General features: G+C 36.8%; 1 protein-coding gene across 3 annotated transcripts in view; it reads right to left on the bottom strand.

Moving 5' to 3' along the window:
* Window positions 1–230: 230 nt before the first annotated feature.
* The window catches only part of METTL4 (methyltransferase 4, N6-adenosine), a 46,367-nt gene continuing 30,855 nt past the window's right edge, over window positions 231–15,742 (bottom strand). For all 3 annotated transcript variants that reach the window (XM_045850039.1, XM_045850038.1, XM_045850037.1), the window contains exons 6-9: window positions 11,401–11,575; window positions 8,377–8,483; window positions 6,797–6,876; window positions 231–477 (exon numbers count right to left, since the gene is read on the bottom strand). In XM_045850039.1, the coding sequence (XP_045705995.1) occupies window positions 332–477; window positions 6,797–6,876; window positions 8,377–8,483; window positions 11,401–11,575 (508 nt within the window). In that variant the 3' untranslated portion in view covers window positions 231–331. The remainder of the gene's footprint in view (window positions 478–6,796; window positions 6,877–8,376; window positions 8,484–11,400; window positions 11,576–15,742) is intronic.

The following is a 15,742-nucleotide window of genomic DNA, read 5'->3' as shown; positions in this document are numbered from 1 at the left end:
CATCTTTATTTGTAATGAACCTAGCATAACATACAATACTAGTGCAAGTGAAGTAAAATTCATCTCAAATTTACATGAAGGCTAGACACAGCTGGCCATTTTGCCGAACAACCAAGTCCTAACTAAGCTACTGGTTGGTAATAAAAGGAAAAATCAGTTATAATGAAGGGAGAGAGATAAATAAAAACTGCAAAAAATCACAACTTTATTATTTTTTTATTGTTGTTCAGTTACAGTTATCCCAACTTATCCCCACTGCTCACCCCTACCCTGCCCCCGCAAACTCCCACGGTCAATCCTCCCCCATTGTCCATGCCCACCACTGTCCATGTCAGCTTCTAGGCTCCAGGGCAATAAAATAATCCACGTGTTGAAATTTGAGAACTTCATTGCCCCAACTAGTCCAACCCGGTTGTAAATTTCGAGCGAACAATTCTAAACATTCCCCATCTGGCTTGATATAGTCTTTTAAAACCTCTGTCCAAAAAAAGAAAAAAAACACAAAAATTATTATTAAGAAAGGAATCAATATCCTTTCAGCAGTTAAGAGTAGAAAAGTAAAAATATTTCCTTAGATAAAAAAGGACAGCAAATTAATTTATAGGTAGAAAGTCATCTGAAATAAGTACCCTTGAGACTGGGAACAACACCGTGAGAACTTGCAGTAGGCCTGATTTATTGGTTTTCATTTGTAGATGAGAAATGAGGATTTTAACACCCACACAGATGACTTTTCAGTTTTCCAATACTGCTGCCGTATCTCCTGAGTACAAACTTAATTTATTTTTTAATAAATGTAATCCATGCACGAAAAAAGTCTATAGCAACAATACAAAGACAACCCACTTAAAAAACTAAGACACAATGTCTCTGCAAACATATACTGTAGTGAAAGTGCAGTAAATGAAGAGTTTGACACAGATATAAATATTCAGAATGTATAACTAACAAGTAAATATATGCCCTTGGCTATAAATTGGTAGTACTAAAAACATTCCTTCACTTCCAAATTATAGATGCTTATTTAGCTAAAACGTTACCATATTATTTTCGCAGTTAAGTATTCCTTAGTTAATGTATTAATACTGAAAACTATTTTGTTGGGGGAAAAAAGCTATCTCATATATATTGGCTAAAAAGCTGTGGTTGGCACCAACAGAAAGAAAAGAATACCACAGAAGCTTTTTTTTTTTTAAGTACATGCTCATCTGGATGACAAATATATAAGTCAATTTAACCTTGATCATGTTGCTAAATTAGCTATATTAACCAATTACAGAAACTGGGTATGAAAATAACAATTTAGGGTTGAAAAGTCACTAGAGAGGTAAACTACAGGGGTGGGAAAAGTAGGTTTACAGTTGAGAGTAGACGGCAAGAATGTGTAAATAATATAAATAATAGTAACCCGCATGTCTATTTCCCACATGAACTGTAAACCTACTTTTGCCCACCTTTGTATAATCTTAACTGCTATACAAAATTGAGTTTGGTGGAAAGCTATCAGATTCCCTTTAGGAATAAGAAGAGTTCTTTAGGAATACTTGATGTAGGTAAAGTGTAAAAGACAATATATGATAATGTTTGTGTTTTATAATGTTCTTCAATTGCTCTCACAGCAAAATATTTATTTTTCTGTAAGTACTGGTCCTGTTCATCAAAATCAAAGAATTAAAAGTATTGTCTGTAAGTCAACTGAATTCAAATTTGGGCTTCACTAGCTTCTAGATGTTGGTGACATGAAGACTTCTAGTCCTTTTATAAGTATATAACTGAATGTTACTGAACTTAGAAAGATTTCCCCATAGTCTTAGAGGACAACAAACTTACATCATTTTTCCATTTTTTCCCCCATGAATTCAGTGTCCTACCATCCTCAATTCACTTTTAATGTGGGCTAATGTTATAACGAACCAAAGTTCTCTGTGTTTGTTTTTGCTTACTTGTTCAGTTTTTCAGTACAAAGATGTTAGCAACTCTATTTTGGTACTTTATACTGGAGTCTAAACTACATTTTTTACAGGAGTCAGCCTGTCAAACATGTTTATCATTCCGAGAATCCACTATAATCAGTGCTATGGGATTTAACAAGAAAAACAGGTATCCATGTTTTCTCAGAGTTCACAATCTAATAGAAAAAATGACCAGGTACCTAGAATGGAAAAATATATACAACCTAAACCCATTTTTAATCTCCTACTTTCTCAATGTAACACATTCCCACATGATTTTTTTCTTTCTAGTTGACAAAAATAGAAAATCAAGGAATAATGCCTTATACAGTGTTATGTTAAATGTTTAATTTCAAAACAAAGCAAAAGAAATAAAGGCAAATTAATTAAAAAATGTTTTATTCTTAGTAATTTTAAATATCAATTTTTAGAGTAAATGCAAGATCTTAAAAGTTTCTTCATAAGAAAAAAGTTTATAACTGTGTGGTGATGGATATTAACTAGGCTTATTGTTGGTGATCATTTTGCAGTAGATGCTCAGCTTACGATGGTTACATCTGATAACCCATCACAAGTTGAAAATATCATAGGTCAAAAATACATTTAATATACCTAACTAGTGAATATTACAGCCTAGCCTACCTTAAATGTGTTCAGAATACTCACATTAGCCTACAGTTGGGTGAAATTATCTAATACAATACATGCACAGTAGGTTTACACTGATTGTTTACCTGGTATTTGGGTGGCTGACTGGGAGTGGTGGTTCACCACTGCAGCCCAGCACTATGAGAGTATGGTGCTGCATATCATTAGCCCAGGAAAAGATCAAAATTTGAAATTCAAAGTATGGTTTCTACTGAATGTGTATCTCTTTGGCACCATTGTAAAGTCAAAAAGTAGAACTGTTGTAAGTTGGGGACCATCTGTATATACACATATTGAATTATTATGTTGTACATCTAAAACTAATATATCAACTCTATTTTAATTTTTTAAGTGCAAATACATAAATTTAAATGTGTATAACATGTACAATTCATACTTAGATAATTAGGTAACATCTGGCATTAGTCAACACACTTCTAACCAACAGAGGAAGTAATCCATGCTTCCCCTTTTGCTCTGGGAACAAGGAGCAGGGCTGGGAATGAAGTCACTCAAACAGTATAGAATCCCAGCAAACTATGTTTTACTTCTCAAATGAAAACTGTTAGTGAGTAAAGTAGTAAAAGAGGAGTGGAAATTCCTCTAAAGTAAGTATAAAAAATAAAGTTTGATTCAAATACTTTTATTTCATAATTTTCCTACTAAATATTTAACAAGCATATATATTTATAATGTTAGGTTGTAAGCCATAGCTATTGATAACTTATCTTTCAAGCTAAAAAGGAAACTTCAAAACTTAAAAATAGAGTAAATGTATCATTTGAAATGTGATATCTTTTTTTATATTTTGCAGCAGAAATAAGTTATAACTTTTTTTTAAAAATTAGTGTTTCCAGAAGCAAAAGAGAATATGTTATTTTCTAAATTTGCAGTTTAAGAACATTTACATGTAAAAGTTCTAAGCACTGTATACAGAACACATATCATCCCAATTCCTAGAGTTATGAACCCCGAGTGAAATATTTGGCAGAAATTTGAAAGTTGTTTTCTGGTAGCTTTAATTTGTACGGCTCTACACCTAAAATACATGCACTTGCTATTTAATAACATGACCTCGAAAATAAATGATCATAAAGATTTCTTGTTTACCATTACTTACCCAAAGCATAAGGATTACATACATGGAGTAAGGTATTTTTTTTCCCAAAAGAGTCTAACTTTTGTTTTAAAATGGTTCTCAATCTTAAAAACGTGATTGTGGTGCTATCTACTGGGAATGTGGTAGAACTGCATTTCATAGATATATGCCATAATACTAATTTTACTAGTAGTAATAAAAGACTGTTTTCAATACTTTAAAACTCTATCTCTTAAAACTAACCTTTAAATATAATTTCATTCTTTTTGAAAGTAATTTATAAATAGTTTAATTATCATTTAAGAATAAAAGGTTATGGGTCTTGGCTTTTGGATTTTTGAAACTTAGTTAAAAAAAAAAAAGCCCTAAGGCAAACACTAAATTAAGCTTTGGTACTTACTAACTGATAAAGAAAATTTAAATGCAGAGAATCCAATGTAGATTTCCATCAATTATAATTTGTGTCAAACAACTTTTTTCTTAAAAAACAATACAATCTCATTTTTCATTTAAGTCACATATTTAATGCATTAAAGAATCTATGGCAGTACAAAATTTAAAGGTGATTGATTATTCATTGAGAATCTTTATAAGAATTAATCATCCAGTAGACATCTGAATATTTCTCAAATGAAGTAACACTATAATGCTCCTTTTCCATAACCAATGTAAGATAACTGAATGCTTAAGTGCTATCAATAAAAATTCTCTAAAGAATTTTTTGGAGAAAATTCTTTAGAGAATTTTTATTCATTTTCTCACATATCCTAGCTTATAAACTATACCATTTTATGCAAAATAATGATAGGATGGCAGCCTGTAGTTTTCCTACATGACAGCTTGAAAAGTTTGAGGTTTTTTAAAGCAGGGATTGCCAAATTAATGAAATATATATTACTGAAGAAATTATTCAAATAGTAAACTTTGCATATCAAATTCAGTATCTCTCAAGGACTTAGATTCTATTATTTAACTCTCACTTAAAATTTAGTATTCATGAGCTTCTACTATCTGCTACAGAGTTTCAAATATAACCAATCCTCACAAATCTGAAAGATTAAATATCATCCCTACTTAAATGAGAACTTTCAGGTGGAAAATGACTACAGCATCTCAAGGAACAGAGCCAAGATTCAAACTCATGCCATTCAATCTCCAAAGCCAAAACTTTCCACTATTCCTTGCTACTTATTGTCATTGAATAATGAACTTTACACTAACAAGCGAGCAAAAAGAACCAGAGACAGGGAAATAAAGAACAAATTGACAGTGACCAGAAGGGAGGGGGGAGGGGGAGGGGGGAGGGGGGAGGGCATAATGGGGAAAGTAGGGGACTGGTCAAGTCAAAGAATTTGTATAAAGGGCCCATGGACAAAGACAATGAAGGCGGGGTGGGGGCAGGGATGAAGGACTGAATGTGGAAGGTGGAGAGTGGGTAGGGCAGGGAAGAGTAATGGGGGGGAAATGGGGACAACTGTAATTAAACAACCATTTTTAAAAAGATTTAAAAAAATAAATAAATATTCACAAACATTGAAAAAAAAAAGACTAGTAAGAATTGCAGGCTGCAACAATTACATTTCCAAAGGTTCAGAAAAGCAACATTATCTCAACAGAAAATCCCTAGAGTCTCTAGCAAATAATGAAGGAATTCTAACCTTATCTCTGACTGCTCTTCTGAGCTTCTGGTTTTAGAACAAGCAAAGGACAGAGCCCTAGTAGTAAAACAAAGCTCCTAGTCGAACTACATTCCTTAGAGGCCCCACCAGTCTTTATTTCTCCAGGCCAGTGATGGGATAGAAACCAACAGTAAAGAGAATCTAAAAAAAAAAATGGTTTAAGAGGAAAGACTGAGGTAATATAAAACTAATCTGTCTCTTGCCTTAATAGCATTTAGATGGAATAGACCAGGGGACTCCCCTTCTTCCAGCCACATGACCATCCTCCAACCTCCTTTCCAGTCTCAGCCTCCAGGACCAGCAAACACCATTTTTCATGGTTAGCTCCTACTGCCCACCGAGCATGAGCTCTCTCACATTCATCAGAATTACTGCACCCAGGTAGAGGCCTCCATCAGCTGCCTGGTCGACCTGCATCTGTCAGCCTCCTACACCTGCCTCTCTCTCATTTCTATTCCCACCATGACAATATGGCTCTGGAGGATGTGAGGCCACTTATTCCACAAGTTAGCCACGTTTCTCTTAAAGATGCAAAACCAGCAGGCTGGCGGAGCCCTATTCCAGGACATGCAGAAGCTGTCCCAAGAAAAGTGGATACCATGGCCCTTGAGAAGAACCCAAACCAGCCCCTTTTCAGATCTACATGCCTTGGGTTCTGCTCGCAAAGATCCCCTTTTCTGTGCCTTCTTGGAGAGCTACTTTCTAGATGAGGAAGTAAAACTCATCAAGCAGATGGGAACAGACTAACCTCTACAGGCTGGCCAGCACCCAGGCTGGGCTGAGCCAGTCTTTTTTTTTCTATTTAAGATTTTATTTATATATTTTCAGAGAGAGGGGAAGATAGGGAGAGAACTGAAGACAGAAACATCTATGTGTGAGACAAACATCAATTGCTTGCCTCTTTCATGCCCCCAACTGGGGACCTGGCCCACAACCCAGGCATGTGCCCTGACAGGACTTGAACCAGTGATGTTTTGGTTTGCAGCCCCACACTCAATCCACTGAGCCACACCACTCAGGGCATGAGCATCTCTTCAAAAGGCTCACCCTGGAGCACAAGAAGCCTTCTGAGCCTGGTGACCTTTAAGGGCCCATCTGCAACATCCTGCTGTCAGGGCTTCTGCCTGAGCCTTTCACTGCAGACACTAGGCAGCTTTTTAACCATCATAATAGAGACCTCTCCCAAGCCATGGACCAAATGAAAACGATAAATCTTTTTGCAGAAAAACACACACATACACACATACAAAAACAAAAAAAACCCTAACCTATTCATAAATTCTGTTATAAAATTTTAGAATATTAATTAAAATAACATATCTGATTTAATTCCCAAATCTCAAGACTACTCAAATACTAAATTCAATCCTTTTATCAATTTGACAGGAATTATAACAATTCTATTTATAAAAACATACCAGTAAGAGGTGGCTTATGTGAATGAAGAGTACAGGGCACACTGACAATTAACTTGTGATCTGGAATGGGAAGCACATTCCTAATTGAAACAGAACAACAAAGTAAATTATATTTTAAAGAACATTTTTATATATAAGCTATAGTTTCCTTAACGTTTTTCACCTTTCAAATAATATCTGAACTTAAAATAATTTAAGAAAAACAATAATGGACATCGACAATTTAAGTATAGAGACATTTCCAATAATTTCCTTTTCAATATAATGACAATTACACACTAGATAAAACAAAAAATATTACAAAATTTCATGTGCCATACTGTAAGAGGGTGCAGCCAGGGGGTCCCCAAAAGAAGGATTTGTAATGGGGTCCAGAACTTAGGGTGTCAAGGAAATATTAAAAATATGGGACGTCCTCACCCCCACCAGTCTGAGCTGGGGTATGGGATACATGGAGCAGGGTTATTGAGTTGTTTTGCATAGCAACAGCTTTACAAATAACCTCTAGAACAGTCATTTAACGTATCTGTAACTGTAAACTGGTTTCATGGATATGTTAAATAGCTGTGGCCACACTTTGACCCAGGGAGAAGGGAGTGACCTCCACCCAAGATGTAACTGGGAAGCAACTCCCCTTGGTTACAGAGCTTGCGTGAGAGCTTAGAGATCATTGGCTCCACAGCACGGGGCCACACCTGGCCAGACTCACCACTGCCGCCCAGAAAAGCTGGAAAATGTGGGAGTGCTGGCAAGTGTAGCTGATTGTGGGAGGAGTCGAAAATGGGGCTGCAGAGGAAGATTAGTGCTGGGATTTAAACCCAGGCGCAGCTTCCATGACAAGAATTGCTACTTGGCTTTAGCAGAGAATCGCCACATGGCTTTGGCAAAGAATCACCACACAGCTTTAGCAAAGGATTACCACTTAGCTTTGACAGAGAACAGCCACACAGCTTTGGCAGGGGACAATCACGCGGCTTTGGATCTCCCTTTGCCACACAGCTTAGGAAGCTGGAAAGCAAAATGTAGAGGCGATGCAGAACTCTCTCTCTCTTAGTAGTTTGGAAGAATGCAGGAGAGACATTGCAGGAAGGAAAGGAGTGAAAGGACTCTTGCTGGTGGGCCATGAGAAAATGCCATGTGGTTTTGGAATAAGAACTGGAGATCCCGACAACCCCATTCCTTGGCGGCCAATCAGGGAAAATCACGGGAGACCACATGTTCAGTAGCTTTAAAGTAATACAACTACTTGTACATGCACAGTAAAAGCCCGCCAAAACTAGCCAGGATGGATCCACCCTGTAAGAATAGAATCCCTCCAGCCCATGAGGTCAATCTCTGCTTGGAGTTGGCCTGCTCCCATGTTCTTTGGTATAAACTCTGGGTGTTCGGTTCAATTCTTTGTTCCGATCACCAAGAACCTGGTTACCTGTGACAATAAGACTCACACCTTCCTGGCATGGGACACTTTTAGATTTTCAAAAATGTAAAAACTAAGGAAAATCAATGATCATTTTGTTAATAATTTGGAAAAACCTAAAACTTAATACATTTATATAATTTGGAAAAATCACCTTTCCTACCTTAATGGTAAAGCAGTTTTTTCTTGAAATCTCCCCAGTATAAGACATTCATAAGGCTTTTTGTGTGGAGAATCTAATGGGAATACAAACTCTCCTGAATTGGTTATCTGATAGGAAGGAATTAAAAAACAAATCTGTAAATATCCCAGAAAGGGTTTTATTCCCCCCTCCAATTTCCACCAAAGAAAAAGAAATTATTAAACCTCCAGGTTAGTGCTGTCCAATAAAAATATAATGTGAGCCACAAATTCAAGCCACATATGTAATTTAAATTTTCTAGTAGCAACATTTAAAAATAAAAAATGCGGTGAAATTGATTTTAATTATATCTTTAATTTAATTTAACATATCTAAAGTATTATCATTCAATATGTAATCAATGCAAAAAGTTACTGAGATATGTTATATTCTTTCATAATAAGCCTTCAAAATCTAATATTTTACACTTAATACCTCATCACAGTAACTACCATATTGGACAGAGCTGCTGTAAGGGACTAAATATATTTAAAATATCACTTTGTCATTTTGCACACAAAAATCTCTATTTTTCATTAACTCATTTATTCACTCATTCAAATAATATTTAATGATTACTAGCAATATGACTAAGTAGATTATAATATTTTCCTTTATTTATAGGAAAGAGTGTCATTAAACACAATCAGAACTAAAATTAATAATGAAAGAAACTCAGGGATTGATGAGATAGATAATAGTCTAATCCTTTGGCATTATAAATCCAGGTATCAATTTTATCATTTCATCCTGGAGTGATCAGAGTCTCAAAGACTCAAGCTAATCAAATTCAAAACACAGTTTATAATAAGACTATCAATTCACTAATTAACTATAAAGATATATATATTTGTTATCAGAATATCCATATGGGAGGGGGAAAACAGAATTATCTTCTGGAGGGCAGGCCCCCTGTAGTGCAAGGTGAGGGTTCTTTTTAGGAACCCATCTGCATCGGTGTGCCAGCTGGTATTGTTACAAGAGGCCGTGTTCGGTTTCAGAGAATTTTTTTGAAGACTTTCCACAGATTTGTCTGTTTCATGATGGGTAATTTATAAGCACACCTGACCACACCACACTGAGTGTTCAGCAGTTTTTGACCAAAAATGGCATCACTCCCATGCCCCACCCTCCCTATTCACCTGATATCTCACCACAAGAGACTTTCTCTTCCCCAGATAAAAAAGCCCTCAAAAGGAAACATTTTGCCAATGTGGAAAATGTGAAACAAAAAAACAGCAGAAGTACTCAAAGTCTTCAAAGTCAACAAATTCAAAAACTTTTGAGCAGTGGGGATGAAAATCTTGATAGGTAGGTGTGTTGCATCAAATGGAGAGTACTTTGAAGGTAACTGAGGTTTAAACATGTAAGAATAAATATACAACTTTTTATAAATAAATTCCATATTTTGGGGGTCCCCCCTCATATCTTTTATCTATGCAGCCTTTAACCCCATATTCAAAGTACCTAAAAATCAAAAGCAGTAAAATCTTTTTATCACCTCAAGGGCCCATGAGTGACATCTACCACACTGGAAATTCTCAGTCTTTGGATTTTTTTTTTAAAGATTTTACTTATTTATTTTTAGAGAGGGAAGGGAGGGAGAGAGAGAGAGAAACATCAATGTGCGGTTGCTGGGGGCTGTGGCCTGCAACCCAGGCATGTGCCCTGACTGGGAATCGAACCTGCGACACTTTGGTTCACAGCCTGTGCTCAATCCACTGAGCTATGCCAGCCAGGGCAAGGATTTTTTTTTAATACTCAATGCAGATTACTTCTTCTGTTATAACTATGTATAATTACCTAACAGTGTTTTATATAATACATTGTATTTTTATTTTAAATTCTGGTGTTACCATACCATCTCTCACAACTGTTTATTACTACAATTGAATAGTATTAGTTTTTACATATTAACATTTTACTGGTTTTAATTTCATAAGGTTGATTTTTCCTAGCTTTGGCTCTAATTATTTAAAGAACTGTCATAATGAACAGGGTGGAATCGGGTTTTATATTCCTGTCATACTCCTCTTATCCAGTCTACCAAAGCTACACCCAAGTATGTCATGACAACAAAGATATAACTATAAATGTTTGTTTTCCAAGTCCTATAAAAATAGGTGTAAAAAATAATGTACACAGCTTTTACAAGACATTCCAGTAGACCACAAAGTAAAAACAAAGCACATAAAAACAGAACTCTCCTATATCTAATATGAATATACCAACTACATACATATTAAATATTCAATTAATAATAATTAGCTTATCTTTTTAAAATTTAGCAGGGCTATTGTGGAATTCATCTAAATAAAAAATGTATCTTTAAAAGGATGTCCAGTGAACTCTGAACTGATAACTTAAATTTTCTGAATTTTTTTGGTATGCTTATAGCAAGCACAGATAGAAAGACCATTCAACCAATTTGAGAGTTGCAATCATTTCTTTCAAAAATAAGCAAGCAAGTCATAAGGCACTGAAGGACCTAAGTTAAGATTTAAAGGATGAAAAGTTCTTGGTTCTAGCATTGTCCTTCCCACATCTTCCACACTGGTTTACTTTGCTATTCTCCCTCCAGTCTCCAGCAACATAAGAAAAAGAAAGGAAAAAGGAAAGAAGTCAAAAGGGTGACTAAAATTGTGGATGTAGAAAGAGGAACAAGATGAAGGGTAAGGTTACCTCTATGTTTAGAGACACACAGATTTCCTGAAGTTTTCGGGTTTTGTTTTTTAAACTATAGACACCAGAGCTTTTTAAAATGTCATCCTGATGTCTTTCTTGAGTAATTTATTAAGGCTAGCGGTTTGGGACTCTGTTACAAAAAATACAGAGAATGAACACAGCCTTATGAATAAAAAGATTAAAGTATTTAGCAGCAAAGTAAAAGTACTCCATGTTGAAGAAGTAGAATAGTGACATATTAAGAGTTAAATAGTAAACGCTACCTTAATGTGATTTCATAAGTCACACTATATTAACAAAAAAGTTAACTTCTGAACTTACTTTTAACCAGTGCCACTCAGCAACTGTCTCCACCGACCACGAAGGATAAAGTTCTTCCTTTACAAAACGTAGGTGTGTCTGTCTATTAGTCACCCAAGTAATAACAAGACAGTTTGGAGCAGCCAGTTTAGGAATAGGTATCTGCTTTATTTGCAGTTGTGATAAATAACTATACCTAAAAACACACAGAAAAAATATTAGCAAAATTTGCTGCAAAAAAGAAAAATAAGCAGGAAGAAGATCTGTACAATACTGACTCCACAAACACAAAGCACCCATAGGTATTTATTTGTATTACTAAATATGAGGCCACAGTGACATCCAGTGGACAAATTATTCCATGCAAGTCAGAAATAACTTCATTTTTTGTTTTTATTGTTTAAAATTGTCAGGCTATATTTCTTTAGCATTTCTAAGTACATTACATTTCAGTAATTTTACTAATATTTACAATATGCTTTTTACCGTTATTGTTTGGTTTTCATAATCTGTACATTACACAGGGACCCTATCACAGTGAGTCCTGACCCTACTGTCTCAATACTCTACCATATTTTCAATCCTCAGTCTATCAATCTGCTTCTTTCTTTCTTCCCAATTAGTTACACTGGGCTCTCTGAAACCCTCATGCTTTCATTACCATAAACAATAAAATAATTAAAAATTACAGTCTTGCACCTTCTGCACATTAATAGTATAAAGTCTAGCTTCTTTCACTAGAATACTACTTGCTCTATAATACTCAATCAAAAAAACATGGCCCTTTCTCCAACACTCAATACACACAACAGGGAGAAGGGAGGTCAGCATTCTCCTAGCTCCCCTACTGCTGCTTCCAGGACATAACTCATATACCTTTCCATAAAATCCCCTTCAATTTGGGAGGTATGCTATCCAGCTATGCCAGCCTCTAATGTTTTTTTTAAGATTTTATTTATTTTATTTCTAGAGAGAGGGAAAGGGAGAGAAAAAGAAAGGGAGAGAAACATCAAAGTGCAAGAGATACATCAACTGGTTGCCCCTAGCAAACCCCCAACAGGGGACATGGCCTGCAACCCAGGCATGTGCCCTGACCAGGAACTGAACAGTGACCTTTTTGGCTTGCAGACCAGCACTCAATCCAGTGAGCCACACCAGCCAGGGTTCTAATGTTTCTTACAGAACTAATTTCATCTTCACTCTCCATATTTAATGAGGACTTAAGCACTGAGACCCTCTACCTCACCAGTATAAATCTTGACATTATCCCAGGCAATTTCAAAGCACAAATCTATATAGTGTACACACTTCAATTATTCTTCCCTTAAATACAACTGCATTCACCCCACTTCATTAATCCATTCCAATCGCCATAACCTAGACCTTGCCATCACTCATACTTGTTCCATCTCTGAAACCACAAACACTAGCCATAATGCCCAATCCTTCATCTATTCCCTGACCTTATCAAACCATCTAGTCAATGCACCACTCCTCCACTTTACTGAGTCTATCAGTTTCTTCCTTCCCCAGACTATCAATCACTTCATTTCCTTGTCACTAGCACCTACTCCCATCGCACCCCACATCTCCTGCAAAACTCCAAACTTAAATTCAATTAAACTTCAGTACAATTCAACTACTTCATATGGAGGAAACCAGGTGGAGAAAAATAGAGAACTAAAGAATTTAGTCAATTAAATCCATTCTCAGGCTCTCAAAACTACTAAATTCTTTTATTTATCCTTGGTAAATTATTACAAACTTTCATCTCTTTTCAAGTCCCTTACCCAAATTCACTCTTGACAGAAAGGCCACCAGACTCCTTCAACTACATACCCTTCTTCTCCCCACTTGTACTCCTTCACTTACCTATTTCTACACATTAACTCTTAAGAGAAATGGCATGGCTTCACCTATTTAAAGCTTATATCTCCAGGTGCGTTCTCCTATTCCCATCTTATAGTATCTCATAAAACTAATTATGCCTTCATTCTGTACTTTGACCTTTCTAGTTTCTTGCCATCAGCCTATAAAGATGTTTAAACTTTTCAATTATAAAGAAAGAAAGAGGAGAGAAGGGAGAGAAGAGAAAAAAAGTAGAGAATTTCCCTCAACTTGGTCTCCTTCTGTCTTTAGCTAAAGTAAGGATTAGTATGCATTTAGTCTTTCTGCTGTCTCTCCGTTATTGCTCAATTGACTACAATGAGGCTTCTACTATTATAGCTGCTCTGGAAAAAGTAAGTCATATCCAAATGGCCAAATGCAATAAACATTGGGATCCAGCTCTAACGCATGGCAACTGTATGATGTCAGGAAGTCATCAATAAATATTTCTTAAATAACTAAATAATAAAACAATTCTGATCTCAAGCACCCAAATTTCCTGCCATCTAGACCAGTGGTCTTCCACTAGACTAGCATTTTTTTTATAATCAAAATGATGATTTTAAAAGATAAGTTTGCCACAGTATGAAGAACACAGGTCAAAAACTTGAAGTTTGATGGTCCCCATAACTACAGATTTTTTAATTGCCTTAATTTTATTTAATTAGGTTGATTATTGAAGGGGAAGAAGGAAATAGTCATACTTCATTTTCTAATTGTAATCTCCTGGAAATCACTGAACAGATTCCATCTTTGTGTTGCAATACAAAGTATGGAGACTTCTGGTGAAGATGGAGACAAAGATAAACACAGCTCACCTCCTCACACAACCACATCAAACTTACAACAAAAATAGAAAACTATCACTCAGAACTATCAGAAATCTAGTTGAATGGAAGTCTGACAACTAAGGAAATAAAGAACCGTAGCCAACAAGACTGGTAGGAGAGGTAGAGATGCAGAACCAGCTGGTCCCACGATGATGTGTGGTGGATAAAAAAATCAAGAGGGATATCTTGGGATATCCCTTGGGATATCAAGAGGAGTTATAGCCCTAAGCCAGGCCACCCAGCCCAGGGTTCCAGTGCCAGGAAGATAAGTCCCCTTTACTTCTGCCTGCAAACACCAGCAGGGATTGAGTTGATGGAAGGAAATTGTGGAATTCCAAGCAGTTCCTCTTAAAGACCCCACACACAGACTTATTGAGACTCACTCCACTGAGCTCTTGCACTGGGGCAACAGCCTGAAAAGCACCAGTGGCATGCATGGAGAAACTGAAGTGTCTGGCATCGAGGCAAGAGCTGGCTGACAGCTTTCTCCCAGAGAGAAAGGCAGGCAGAGGCCATTGTCTCTTTTCTGAACCCTCCCCGAACACAGCCACAGAGCTAGTAGGTTGGTACTATATCTGAGACTCCATCAACTCAGCTAACACTCTTTGCCCCACCCTGGAGATCCCTGGAGACTCAGTTCCATGCAACTTACAGGCCCACCCAAGCTGCTTTTCAATATGAATGGCTGGTCTTGGCTCATGCTTCACAACTTCCTAAATCCTCTCAAACAAGCAACAGCCAGCCTCAGTGAGTCCCTAGCCACCATACCCGCTGCTAAGGAGCCCCAGGCTCATTACTAGCAGCAGTCAGCCTAGATTCACAGCTTGACTTCACTTGGGAATCTCCAAGCCCAACACAAATATCAGTCAAATTGCTTTATAACTCAGGCAGGGTGGCCCTGGGCAAAACACAGTTGGGGGCTAACCTTGGCCCATACCACCTGGAAAACCCCAGAGCTTATGTACCCAATGGACAGCTACAGACCACAGTGGAGCACCACCACCCTGCCCCTGCACAGCTTATCCTCCACAGAGGAAGGAGGGTAGTGGTCAGTGGTTACAGCCAATCTTTACAGCTGACTGGCCTGGGTAAATCCTTCCCATTGATCTGCCAACAGCAATTAAGGCTCAACTATAAGAGGAGGGTGGCCTCTGCCTACAAAAAAGGTACACTCCAGGTACCCAGCTTGGGTAATGGGAGGGCTGTGCCATGGGACCCTTACAGGACACTTACTATATTAGGCCATGCTACTGAGATAGGGAGTCAGTGCAGCTCTACCTAATACATAGAAACAAACACAGGGAGGCTGCCGAAATGAGGAGACAAAGGCACATGGCCCAAAAGAATAAATCAAAACTGCAGAAAAAGAGCTAAATGAAATGGAGATAAGTAATCTTATCAGATGCAGAGTTTAAAACAATGGTTATACGGATGTTCAAGGAACTCTGTGAGGACCTCAGCAGCATAAAAAAGACCCAGTCAGAAACAAAGGATAAGCTAATTGAAATAAAGAACAATTTACAGGGAAACAACAGTAAAGTAGATAAACCCAAGAATCAAATCAATAATTTGGAACATAAGGAAGCAAAAAACAACCACACAGAACAAGAAGAAAAAAGAATTTAAAAAATGAGGACAGTATAAAC

The sequence above is a fragment of the Phyllostomus hastatus genome, unplaced genomic scaffold (assembly GCF_019186645.2).
Source record: "Phyllostomus hastatus isolate PE091 unplaced genomic scaffold, TTU_PhHast_1.1 phas_contig_80, whole genome shotgun sequence".
Taxonomy (NCBI): Eukaryota; Metazoa; Chordata; class Mammalia; order Chiroptera; family Phyllostomidae; genus Phyllostomus; species Phyllostomus hastatus.
This window is presented reverse-complemented; position numbering and strand designations above follow the sequence as displayed.